Source organism: Mauremys mutica, chromosome 20 (assembly GCF_020497125.1).
Source record: "Mauremys mutica isolate MM-2020 ecotype Southern chromosome 20, ASM2049712v1, whole genome shotgun sequence".
NCBI lineage: Eukaryota > Metazoa > Chordata > Testudines > Geoemydidae > Mauremys > Mauremys mutica.
Genome location: NC_059091.1, coordinates 21,145,751 through 21,159,279, shown reverse-complemented (window position 1 = coordinate 21,159,279; position 13,529 = coordinate 21,145,751). Strand labels below are relative to the sequence as shown.

Sequence of the window (13,529 nt, the reverse complement as noted above, 5' to 3'; positions counted from 1 at the left end):
CGGCGACTGGCAGAGCGCCCCCCATGGCTTGCCACCCCAGGCACGCACTTGGCGTGCTGGTGCCTGGAGCTGCCCCTGCTCTCAATAGATATGTGTCAGGAGCATTTGTTTTCTCCATGTCACTTGGAAATGCCTGTAGGAGATGATCTAGCTGATGGGCCACACACAGTAACTAGCTCCACATCATCTCTTCTGTTTCCCTGCCCAACTCCTGCAAAGCTCTGCTCCGTCCAGGCATAGTAACATCCGGGCAATCTACCTGATAATCTCCGGCAAGTTATGGCTCAGGGAGAAGATGCCTGATTTCAAGGGAGCGGAGATGGGAATCTGCTTGACAATAATGGACTCAGGGGTCTGGAAAGGAAACAAGTTAAGAGTTTAGGGAGAAAAATGCTTCCAATTGCTCTTCACAACATCACCTGCCACGTTTACATTCCTGGGTCGGTGGAGGGTTCTCCATACTTCCAACAATAGCATGTAACAATCTGGACTTCACTGATTGGTTTGAATTTCTTAACTATCCAGAGACACCGGAAAAACTGACAAATCTCTCCTGACCTTCTGAGATGGCTCAGCGAGGCCAGCAAAGAACTCAAGGAAACAGCTCGGAAGACTGAAGAGCCTCCATGGCAGAATCTTGCAGACGCCAGGCTTAACCCTGAGCTATCTGCAAACCTTGGAGGTGCCCAAAGGGCTGCATCGCTTTGCCAACCACAGCTGCTCCCCATCGCAAGGTTCCAGCTGGTTTTGCTGCTGCTCAGGGCAGAGTGTCAAAGAAAGGGGAAACTGAGTCAAAGAGGAACTGAAGGGACAGATGTGTTCTCTCCACTCCCAGCTGGCTGAGGTGAGGAAAACCCTGGAGGATTATTGCCCAGGGTTTTGCAGCTGATTTATTTTATTTTATGGATCATAAAACCCAGTGGAAAGGGCCTGAACAGGACTAACACCTGGAGCTATAATCCCAGTTCCTGCCACCAGTTTACACGTCCTTCAAAGGGCTCCTTGCAGTGGCTCCTTGTCTTCAGCCTTCGCAGACAACCACCTGCCTGGCTCTTCCCGAACTTTGCTCAAGCGTTAACACTGTTGCAGAACCGCGGGACCTCCCCCAAGAGCTGCCTGGCTGCTGCCCCTGCAAACTTTGTAACCTCTGTAATGACTGGGGGAGAATTTGGACGCCAGAAGTTTGCAAAAAGAGTCCTCAGACAATCATTTGCTTTTCTTCTGGCCATACCATGTTGCTGCTACACGCAGGGAGTCTATGCAGCCTCCTCAGTCACAATAAATCACTGCACATTACCCAGACAAGTGGCTAAACCCACCTATCCCACCACGGGCTCACTCAGAACAGGGACCTCACCTCAAACTCCACGATCACTGTCTTAGACACCGGTTCCAGTTTGTGACCCACGGTGAAGATCCGGTAGAGGACTGAGAAAATAAAGAGAGAAGAGAGGGACATCGTTAACTGATAGATACCTTGGCCCAAACTTAGGTGTCTAAGTCTGATTGAAACCAACAGGAGTTCAGTGCCTAACTCCACGGAGAAACTGAGCCATCAGCCCCTATCAGGGGTTGTTTCACGATAGCCTCTTTCTACAGTTGGAGATCTCCATGGCTTTTTAATTTAGGCTGTTGTCTTGCTTTTCTCCCCTGTCCCTAAGTACCAGGTGGGAGGGCTTTGTCATTGCAGGGACTTGTCCTGCTCTGAATGGCCTGGGATTAGCAGCTCCTATTTCACAAAGGCTTTGGGATGGTCGTCAGATGGGGACATGTATCTTGGTACAAGATGTAGCAGAACCAGTCACTGTGATTTCAAAAGTTCCATCGCCCATTCTCAATCCAATGGCCCACCCAGTCTTTCGGTATCTAACACTCCACAGGACATCCCAGCTAGGATGATGCTGAAGGGTGAAATATTGCAAATTCGTGGTGGCAGAGTCTCTGCTCCAACTGTCCTCCATCTTCAATCAGACAACAAGCAAAGCAATATGCACAGGATGGCCCCAGCAGCCCTGCTGTAGATATGGCATGACATCAGCAGCTCCCATCCCTTCCCATTAGAAGGGACCAGGAGAAGGCAGTACCTGTAGACCCGGGGGTATAGATGGTTTTATCCGTCTGGATAAAGATGTATCCACTGTGGAAATGGACCAGAACCACTTTCTCCAGGGTGTGCTGAGGGAACGTAGCCTTGACCACAACATACTGGTTTTGTTTGGAATCTTTCTTTATGTCTTTGGTGGGAACCTGCATGAGAACAAGAGCATGGATGAGTTCTTCCTGCTTTTACTCACCTCCACAAGGGATGCTCTATGCAAAAGTGTTAACAATGCTTAAGTCATACGTGGAAAGAATCCATAAGAAACCATGGCCTTTTACTAACCCGCTCTACATGCAGTTCCTCCAGCAGCTTACACAGCTGCGAGCAGATGGTGGGTCTCCTCACTGGGGAATACCCCAGGTGGAGGGGGATTCCCAGGATGGCACAGTCAGTGTAGGTCACCACCAGTGAGTCAGGCCAGGCCATTCGGTCCTGTACCCATTGTCCGGTCACCTCCTGTTATATGGAATGTTTGTTAACCAAAGGGCATCCCATGGGTGCCCTGCTGAAGTCAGTTCTACTGCACTGATGTGCTCCCAACTATTCCTACTGTGCTCCCCTAAAACTGTAACATCTTGGAGACCTTCCCTCTGTCCCCTCAACTCTCCATTCCTGGCCAGGACTTTGGATCAACTCAAAACGAGAATCCTGCTCCACCAGGGAACCCCACCCAGAAATGATGCTGTGCCCAGTGCTAACGAGGGACAAGACTTGGCAAGCTCTGAGCAAGTTTCCCAGGCAGTGCAAACATGAGCCACAGGGCATATGGTTATGTACCTGATCACAGAACCTCGGTGCATTGAATGAAAAAGCTCCCAAGTCAGCTGAGACACAAATAATTCGCTTTGAAGGGTTAACAGGAATTAAGACCAAGGTATCCACCAAAACTCTTGTGACTTTAACCATTTCATAATCATCTTTTTTTTTTTAAATTTGCAATGGAAAATGCCAAAAAATGAACAAAATCATGTCAATTGCATGTCCACCACCGTAATACCTGAGTATCTTCCAGTTGGGCATTAAGAAACAGAACTAATATTTGTCCAATGGGGTTTGATGTTAGATCTCACTGTGATTCAGTTTATCTATTCAAGTTATTATATGGCCCCTATTATCATATCAGTATATTATTACCCATGTGCCTCAATTTTAATGCATTTTCCCTCACAGCATGCCCTCCCCCTGCGCCCAGAATAAAGAAGGGCTATTACCTATATTTCAGAGATGGGGAAACCCTGAGGCACAGAACAACTTATCCAAGGATGCAGAGAGTCTGTGACAGAGCTGGAAATCAAATCCAGGTCTTCTAAGTCCCAGTCTAGCACCCTAACCACCAGACCACCCTTCCTCTCAACTTTTTCTTCTACCTCCAAATTTGGGGCACCTCAGTTTTTAGGTCCCCAACAAGAGACCCCTCAGTGTTTATCTGACTAGTTAGCTATATGCTCCCATCACTAATAGATTCCTAGATGTTACGGACCAAAGGGACCAACCTGATCAGCTAGTCTGACCTCCTGTATAACTACGGCCCAACCAAATTCATAGTCCATTCTGGTCAATTTCATGGCCATAGGATTTGAAAATTAGTCAATTTCATGTTCTCAGATGTTTATATCTGAAATTTCAGGGTGTTGTAACCGTGAGGATCCTGACCCAAAAGGGATTCATGGGGGGGGGGTCGCAAACCTGTTATGGGGGGGTCATAGGATTGCCATCCTCACTTCTGCACTGCCTTCAGCTTCCTGCAGCCGCAGGAGCTTCCCAGAGGTGAAGGTGGGTCTGATCTCCCCCGTGCTTCTGGGAGTGCCCCAGCCAGGGGCTCCTAGCTGCTAGTCCTGGCCGGGCTGGTGAGGGACAGGACTTCCTTTTCCCCTGCACAGCCCTCGGGAGATCAGACCCACCTCTGTGTACCTCCCCTGGCTGGGGCGTTCCCAGCAGTATGGGGGAGATTAGACCCACCTCCTCCTCTGGCAACCTGCTGTGGCTGCAGGAAGCTCTGGGGCTCCTGCCCAGCACTAGAGCTTCCTACAGCCAGGGGAGGTACCCAGAGGTGGGTCTGATCTCCCCCAGAGAACAGCTGTGCAGGATAACAGTAAGTCCTGTCCCTCCCCAGCCTTGAGGGGACTAACAGCTGGAGCCAGGGGCATAGTAGGAGCCCCCGGCTGGGGCGCCCCCAGCCCTGCCCCTTCTCCTCCCCTCCAATAGCTAGATTTCACAGAGAAGGTCTGATTTCATGGCCCGGGATGTGTTTTTCATGGCCGTGAATTTGGTAGGGCCCTATGTATAACACAGGCCATAGACTTTCACCCAGCAATTCCAGCTCATAACTTCATGCTGGGCTAGAGTGTCTTTTAGAACGACATCCAACCTGGACAGGGTCTGAACGTCTCGGTATTGCAGAGTTGGGAGCCAAAATATTGGAGGCTCCTGTTGAAAGTGATACCGTTTGTTTCACTGGATGACCTGAGACTGGAGTTTTACGCACCTTTATTATGGCTGTGCCCATCATCCCATTCGCAGGGTTGAGGTTGGTCTGGACCTGGTATAAGATGTTTTTCTTAAATGGGAAGTCCTGCACGATGATTGTAACCGCAATGGGGACATTGAGGCCATGGGCTTCCACCACGACCGTCTCTTCACTCTCCACCCGCAGGACGTTGGGTGTGATCAGGGAGTAGCTGTGAATGGCAAAAAGGTCGATTTGATTCATTCAGTCAGTATTTAAAACCCCACTGGCTGCGATTCCCACATCCCCAAGGAGGTTTTATGCCAAGCTTGTTACTGCAGTTTACAAGTTATTATTTGCTTTACAGCAGCATCTTGAAATCCCAACAGCGACTGAGGCACAGTACAAACACAGAGTAAGAGAGAGTTCCTGCCCCTAGGGGTATGTCTACACAGCCGCTGGGAGGTGTGACTCCCAATTTGGATAGACATAGGACTCGTCTACATTAGGGGGGTTTTCTATCGGTGTAGATAATGCACCATCCATTCCTCCATCAGCCTAGCCGCATCTACACCGGCAGTTAGGTTGGCTTAACTACAGTGCTGCTTAAACCCTCTGGGCAATGTAGCTGGGTTGACCTAAATGTTAAATGTAGACCAGGGCACAAAGGTGCTAGCTCTGATCGAACTGGTTCCTAAAAATTGCAGCAGGGCCATGGCAGCTGGGGCCCAAAGTGCACTAAGACAAACTGCACTAAGGAACTGTTAGTACACATTAACAGTGTCCTCACGGACAGTTGGTGTGCAGTGGGGGGTAGATTTACACCTCAGTTTGCTGTGAACTAAGTCTTCATGGAGACAAGCCCTTCCAAGTCCAGTTGACTTTGCCCCTAAATCACCTAGGCTGTCTGGAAAATCTCCCCTTAGGCAATGGCATTAAAGCAAGGTTGCCGCCTTCCTGGAGAAATAATTGACTGATTACATCACCCACAGTGTTGTGAATTCAAAAGGAAGTAAGCCTGGAGGGAAATAAGTTTTGCTAAATATCAGCCAAGTTATCTGTGTGTCACTCCGGTATGAACGCTGATGGACGATTGGACAAGAGTTTTTCATCCAGATAAAGATCATACACACACACACACACACATAGGTGAAAAGTTCAGGGCATAATGCACTCCTGTCCCTAATGAAAATTGCTGTGAGTGGATGTGTCCTCTGGCCTGATCCTCTGTCACCGCTGTTGCCACTTTTCTGAAATGGGGTGTCCTGCTGTACACAGATACAGTAGGGAATGCTCTTCCCTTTAAGTCAGTGCTGACCCCAATGCCCTGGCACGGTGCCGGGGGTGCTGCATTCCAACTAACTAAGTTGTGGCTCAGAAGGGGGCGCTCTCTTCCAACTCTGTGGTGATCTTGATATCCCACTTTGATGCTAGTGCTGTGCTGGTGGGGGCAGGCCCGGTTTAACCCACATGTACTCAATGCTCTTGCACTGGGCCCCCATCTCCGGGGGTGCCTGTCCACTCGGGCGGGGGGTGAACAAAGCCTGTCAGCTTATTTTATTTGGTCCATCACAGTCCAGTTTGGGACAGCTGAGCCGATGGCACCAGGACCAGGATGGGAACAGAGGCCCCCACCACAGGTATGCTATGGTGACAGCCAGTGGGCTGGAGCAGGGAGCCAGGCCAGCCCCCTGGGACAGGAGCCACCATGTGGGGTAACTATGGGGTGAGCTCAGTCTCCAACACCCTCCTAGGTCCTCCCACCCCTTAGGGATAGTACCCAACCCACCCCTTCCCCCGGTCACACATTTCCCCACCATTTCCATTCCCAAAATTCTTTAATCTGGCACTGGTGGGGGGGAGGACTCAGCAGGGGCCCTGTCCCCTGGCAGTCAGTGCTGGGCCCAATGCCCCAGTGCGGTGCTAGGGGGCGCTGTGCTGCAGGGAGCAGGCTGGGGGGCTCAGTAGGGGGCACTGTCCCCTGGCAGTCAGTGCTGGGCCCAATGCCCCATTGCGGTGCTAGGGGACGCTGTGCTGCAGGGAGCAGGGTGTGTGGGTCAGTAGAAGGAGCTCTCCCGTCTGAGCCAGTGCTGACCCCAGTGCCCCGTGGGGAGGGCCATACTGTGTCCTCCTGCATTCCACCAACTGCGATCATATGGTCTGCAGCCAGCGTGTGTGACCCTGTTACGGAGCCCTCTGGAATGTACTGCCCTTTGCACGGCCTGACGCTGCCTAGAGAGGAGCATGCTGCGCTGGGGAGTCGTTGAGCACGGGCCATGTTTACTGCTCTGCAAGCAATACCAGGAGCACCTATGCAGGGCGTGTGCTTGGTACCAGCCGTCCACCAGAGCACTGTCAAAATGGACCAGGTAGGCCCCTGATGTTCCGCCGAGAAATCCTAGAGACGCAGGTCAGGGGTGAGACCCGGAGTGAGCCCTGCACAGTGGCTACCAAATCTCCTCTCTCCCTCCTGGGGGAACCCTCCCTCCTCCTTTCCTGAAAGTTGGCCCAGGCTCAGAAACAGGTTTCATAAATCTCTGGAACCCTTCGGGGAAAGCTGCACCGAGGTCTGTGTGTCTGGCCTGCAGCCCACCGTGGTGCATTCCCAGTGGGGTCAAGCTGCAAAACCCAGCCCCACATCCGGACGTCTGTCTATCACCCCGAAGTCTGGCACCCGGACGGCAGCCCCTCCAGCGCCATGGGGAGGGTGGGGACCCGACCCAGGCTCCGTAGGTGAGTTGGGTCATCCTGTCAGATCATCTCTCATGCAGCTTCTGGCTTCTCACTGGCTCAGCCGGTCCCTGAGGTAGGATGAACTTTTCAGCAGCCCCCTCCCCCCTGGTTCTGAAGGGGGGCATCCCTTGGAGTTTCCCTCCGTCACCCGCTCAGTGTCACGTCCATCATTTGGCCTTGGCCATAGGAGGCAGCACCAAATCAAACCAAACTACCTGTTCCTGACGCCTCCCTTTTATCACTGCCACCCCCTGGCACCAAGATCCCTTCCCAGCTTTAGAGCCAAGCACATGGGCTATTGGTCTGGCTCCTGGCTGTTCATCTGGCCACTCCAGCACAGACATGAACAGGCCGGGAGGCGGTAGCAATGCCAGGCAGCCAATCAGTCAGATGGACAATAGAAGCTTAGCCCCGGGGTCACACTCAGAGCACTCACCAGACATAGATCTCACAGCCCTTTACAGAGGTAGGTGTCGTGATCCCTCTTTCAGAGATGAGGGAGAGGCCAGCACAGAAAAGGGGAGGAACTTCCTTAAGGTCACACAGCCAGTCAGTGACTCAGCTGGGAATAGAGCCCAGCAGTTTTGACTCCTAGTCACACCACCCAGCTCTAACCACTAGACATCATTGCCCTCCCAGAACCCAGGCGTCCCCTGGATATCCCCATTGTGAGAGCATCAGGTAGAACCAGGGAGTTCTGACTCCCCTTCCCAACTTCTGGTCCCCCAGGCCCATTCCCTCCAACAGCTGGAAATAGAACCCAGGAGTCCTGACTCCCAGTGCAGTGCCCAAGTTGTGGACCACTGTGCTTCGGAAGCCCACCAGTCCCTTGGAAGTGAACTAGGTTCTGGTCTGCCTCATGCACCATAAGCAATCCCCTTAGCCAACGGAGTTACTCCAGTGTAACCAACTACCTATTGAAGTCAGTGGAGTTACTCAAGGTTTGCACCGGTTTACACTGAAAATAGAATTTAGCCCCACTGGGTGTCTTGCCGATGTAGAAGCTGAGCAAGGAGTTCAAGATGTGGCCTATAGAACCTGATTCTGGTCTCTTTTAGGGTCTGATCCAAAGCCCACTGAAGCCAAGGGAACGACAACCCCACTGATTTCAGTGCATTTCAGGACGGTGCAACACCATTGTTTTCAAAGGAGTTACTCCCAGTCTACACCTGGTTCACTTAGATCAAGTGAGGCTCAAAATCCAGTTTATTCTTTAAGAAAAATTCCATCTTCCAAACCCCACGATTAGCCTCGGAACTGAGCGAGAGAGAAGAGGGTTGGACCAGGTGAGGAAGAGAATTTCTGCAGCCTGCTCCCACTCCACACACACTAGCAGAGAAGAGAGGAAAATTGAGCTTGGTTTCCATTGGCAGCCATGTAATGAACCCAGGTTAATATCCTCATCACCGTGGCAGAAGCGCAGCGGTACTTACAGTTGGCTGTGAGAAACAGCCGGGAAGTAGAAAGCAAACACGGCCACCAGGTAGAGAGCAGAGCCCCCCATGGTGAGGACAGGAGGGTCAGGAGAAGTAGCTCCTCCTGGGCTATTTATCCTCGGAGTTGCCTGTAAGCTGAGCCCTTGTGCAAACAGCTGGGTGGGTTAGTCAGTGAGGGGGAGGAGCCCAGGAACCCTGAAAAGTTCAGAACAAAAGTTGTTTTCTTCACTAACTTGACACAAGAGTTTATTTGTCTTTCCAAGGGGGGGGAGTTGGAATTAGGGACCTGAGGCTGTGGTTGTGTTTCCTCCATGCCCAGGTGATAGCCACAGATCAGAATGGTGGGGCTCTGATAAATACCACAGTTCAGGCCTAGCATGGAGAAGGGGGGCTGGAAGTCAGGACTCCTGGGTTCTGCTCCCAGCTGTGAATGAGGAATAGGTTCAAGTGGGTTAAAGCGGGGGGTGCTGGGAGTCAGGATGCTTGGGTTCAGGGCCGGCTCCAGGGACCAGCATTCCAAGCTGGTGCTTGGGGCGGCATTCTGCAAGGGGCTGCAGTCCCTGTTTTGCCCCCAAGCAGCACGCCAAATTGCTGCCGCCGACAGCGGGGGCAGTCCGTGTGCCCTTAGGGCGGCACGTGCGTTTCTGCGGTGGCGGCAATTCGGCAGCAGCTTCTATGTTTAGCTGTCCGCGGCAGCTTCAGCTAAACATAGAACCTGCCGAATTGCCGCCGCCGCAGAAACACGCCTGCTGCCCTAAGGGCACACGGACTGCCCCTGCCGGTCGTGGCGGCAATTCGGTGCGCTGCTTGGAGCGGCAAAAACTGTAGAGCCGGCCCTGCTTGGGTTATATTCATAGCTCTGGGAGAGGAGTGGGATCTACTGAGTTACAATGAGGGGCCAGGCTGAGTATCAGGACTCCTGGGTTCTGTCCCTGGATCTGCCTTTTGACTCTGTTTTACCTTGGGCAAGTCCCGGGATGTTTCAGGAGGGGAAGTGGTCCCAGTCCTCAAGGGAGCGACGGAAGGATGGATCTCTCTGCCTGTCCCACTCGCTTGGATTGTAAAACCTTTGGGGCAGAAACTGTCTCTTAGGCCAAGACTCCGCTACACTCTGTTAGGGAATCTACGCTGCTGGTTGCAATGGTGGGAGTGCTAATAAAGACAGGGCACCAGCATGTTTGACCACTCGTCATCTACACCTGCTCTGTATGTTTGCACAGCACCTAGCACAAAGAAGGCCTTTGGGTGCTACTGCCAGGTAACATAAAACTGATCAAAGGAAATAATAATGTGGAATTAACCTGCGGAACTCATTGCCACATGATAGTCCTGCTTCAGGACATAAGGCAATGGGTGTTAAGAGGTAATGTCCCCCCTGGGCAGGCTATAATTGTCCACAGTAGAGTTTCTTGCACCTCACTCTGAAATGTCTGGTCATGGCCATGTTTGGCCTATGATCTGATCCGGTGTGGTAGTTCCTGTGCCCCTAAACAATACATCATTGTTGGCATCTTCAAAGCCATGTAGGAGATTCAGACACATTGTAATGGCAGATGGGTATCAAAATCCCTTGGGTGGCTTTGAAGCTCAAAACAACAATTTGCACAGGCACCGCTTAACCTATCGCTCTTCACCTGCAATAAACCTATAATCCAGTACCTGGCCTTTTAGAGGTTAAGCTCCTTGATGAACCAAACCTTCAGATCTCTGGGACAGATCCTCTGCTGGTATGAACCCGCCTAGCCCCACTGAGATCACTCATCTCAGAGTCTGTTTTTTCCTTCCTCTCGGTAAAAGCAAACCAGGGAAGGGTTAATGGGGGAAGGCAGGTTATCAGCTGCCTTCCAGTAACAGGTTTTTTTTCCTGGCAGTGGTATTTGGACAGGGCTTCAGTCTGGACAATATCCAAAGACATCCAGTTGCAACATATTTACTTATGGATAAACAGCCGACTGGGCTTACCTAACAATGAGTGTCACAAGTCTGAGTGGTGACAATGCCATATGGCTAGCGGGGCCAAGGAGGAACCAATAGAATGGGAGCGGTGAAAGTAAAAGCAACATGGTGTCATGGTTAAGGCAGCCGCCTGGGACCCAGGAGATCTGAATTCTCTTCCAGGCTCTGCCCCTGACCTGCGGTGTGACCTCTAGCATTGCCTCTGGATGATGAATCTGTGGGACAGAGCCACTGCCCCTTGCTATGTATGACCAGCGCCTAGCATGCTGGGCCCTCGAGGTGCTAATGCCGTATGAATAATAAATACAAAGCTGGGCAGATGCTCCATCATTAGCTCCATTTAAAACCCGAAGGCGACTCCTCAGCTGGCGTAAATGGCCCTACTGCCATTGACTTCGTTAGAACCAGGGCGGCTCTAGGTATTTTGCTGCCCCAAGCACAGCAGGCAGGCTGCCTTCGGCGGCTTGCCTGCAGGAGGTCCCCAGTCCCGTGGATTCGGCGGCATACCTGCGCGAGGTCTGCCAAAGCCACGGGGCCAGCAGACCCTCCGCAGGCATGCCGCCGAAGGAACCTGCCTACCGCCCTCACGGCGACCGGCAGAGCATCCCCCGTGGCTTGCCACCCCAGGCACGCGCTTGGCGTGCTGGTGCCTGGAGCCGCCCCTGGTTAGAGCAATGCTGGTTTGCACCAGTCGAGGCACTGGGCTCAGACCAATGTGTGAGCCTGTAGATGTGCCAGACTCACCCCTGCAGCACCTCCTGCTGGTTATCCTGGGAATTAGCTCAATCCAGCCCAGAGCACCCTCTGCAGGCCAGTGATCCACCTTCCAGCTACTGGCCCCTGTGTCCCCCCCAGGACCCCAGTGCCCCTTTAACTGGGTCTCCCCCCTCCCAGGGGAACCCCCACCCCACTATCCCCACTTTGCCTCAGTATTGGCTACTGCCCAGTCTCCATCTAGCCCCTGTTCACTGGGGCAGACTGCAGTATCAGCCACTCATCATCAGCAAAGGGGTTTGGACCTGCTGCCTTGGCCTACCCCTGGGCTGCCCCCTGCAACCCCCAGTACCTCTTGGCCTTATGCTAGGCCACAGCCTGGGGCTTTCCAGGCAGGAGCTCCCCAACTCCTCTGCCTTTCCCCAGCCCTGCTCCACTCTAGGTACCTTGTCTAGCTCCCTGCAGCCAGGCCCTTCTCCCTCTACAGGCAGAGGGAGAGTGTTTGGGCTCCTGGCTCACAACCTCTTATAGGGGCCAGCTGGGCCTGACTGGGGCATGGCCCCAGCTGAGCCTGCTTTCTCCAATCAGCCCAGGCTTCTTGCCCCAGCCCCAGCCCTCTCCTGGGATGTCTCAAGCCCTGCAGAGCAGGAGCGGGTAATCACCCCGCTACAGAGCCCAAGGCCTAAGACTTGCATTTACCGTAATAATCAGCTTTGCCTTTTGTTTTACAAGCAAGATTTTAATTTTTCCATCAGGGTGACAGGGAGCAAGTCATGTTTGTGGCCTGGTATTATGGAAACGCCAGCTGAGATTGGGGGCCCAGTGTCCTAGGCACTGTACCTACACTCAGCAAGATGCAGTCCCTGCCCCAAAGGGTTAATTTATACACTCAGGGTCAGGTCACAGGCTGGTCTCAGTGGAGTTACTGTATTGAATGAGTAGTGAGTATTGAATGGAACAGACCCTCAGCTGATGTCAAGCCATTTACCCCCATTCATGTCAGTGAAACAACACCTGTTTACACTGGCGGAGGCAACATCTGGAGTACTCCTGTTCTTTTTGCAGATTTTTCAAGAGGCCATCTGATCATGGAGTCTGACCTCCTGCAAAGCACAGGCTATTGTATTGCACTCAGTTCCCCCTGTATTGAGCCCAATAACTGATGACCCACTAAAGCATATACCTTCCGGAAAGGCATCTGGTCGCGATTTGGGGGTGAGTATACAATAATAATCCATAATCCACACACCAGCCTTGCAAACTTATTTTAACAGGCAGGTAAAATGGCATTAGTTGCCCCACGAAAGCCGAACAGTGCGACTTGGCAAATAGAAATAAACGTCATAACAGTAAGTTTAGCTTGAGGCGACCCCCACGAACTGCAGTTTATGGTCTGCACTTTATACTATTTGCCACAAGTTGCTACAGACAGAGCATAAAAGAAATGCAGCGTGCCCAATACGTGTAATTTGCAGGATTAGCGAGCCACCTTGTAGCTGCTGCGTGAAATATCCGGGGTCTGCATGCTTCTAGGCACACTTGCTGAATTTCAGACACAGGTTTCTGGAAAATTCCACCTTTCACGTTGAATAATTTAATATTAGATTCAGATGAACATGGCCCTGACCCTCCAACCCACAACAACCTGTGCACGTTATTGAACAAACACATGGGTGGACTGTGATCTCGGCTGGATAAAGAGCTGGGTTCAATACTCGACCAAGGAAGGATTTATTGGGCAACAGACCCCTGTTGCAATTTGCAAACAAGGGGGAACATGAGAAGTGGAAACCTATGGGGATTTTCAGGGAAAGGCAGGGCCTTAGTATCAGGGGCTAAAAGCTGCTATTATTGTGCTCAGAGTAAAGCTGGAAGAACCCCATTAGCTTTGCTGCATGCTGCTGCTTTGCGTACCAATTTCTTTTGCCTATTGTTTTATTGGCATGTCATACCACTGTGTTTAATTGCATGCCTCAGTATTTGCAGGTCGGATTATTTGCATGCCAGTTTGCTAGCATCTGGACGGCCTTACAGCTCACCCGCTGTCTTAGTTGTGTCAGCTGGGAAACACACATTCTTGAGCGTCTTGAGAGTGCTTCGGGGAAGTAATGTTGCAAGAGTCTCCCTATACTGTATTTAGCCT

At 51.9% G+C, this 13,529-nt stretch overlaps 1 protein-coding gene across 1 annotated transcript in view; it reads right to left on the bottom strand.

Annotated features, from left to right (window-relative positions):
* The window catches only part of LOC123353466 (complement C3-like), a 49,664-nt gene extending 40,865 nt beyond the window's left edge, over positions 1 to 8,799 (bottom strand). Inside the window, exons 1-5 of the mRNA XM_044994567.1 lie at positions 8,714 to 8,799; positions 4,587 to 4,779; positions 2,085 to 2,247; positions 1,358 to 1,428; positions 260 to 354 (exon numbers count right to left, since the gene is read on the bottom strand). Coding sequence (XP_044850502.1) covers positions 260 to 354; positions 1,358 to 1,428; positions 2,085 to 2,247; positions 4,587 to 4,779; positions 8,714 to 8,784 — 593 coding nt within the window. The 5' untranslated portion in view covers positions 8,785 to 8,799. The remainder of the gene's footprint in view (positions 1 to 259; positions 355 to 1,357; positions 1,429 to 2,084; positions 2,248 to 4,586; positions 4,780 to 8,713) is intronic.
* Positions 8,800 to 13,529: the final 4,730 nt, after the last annotated feature.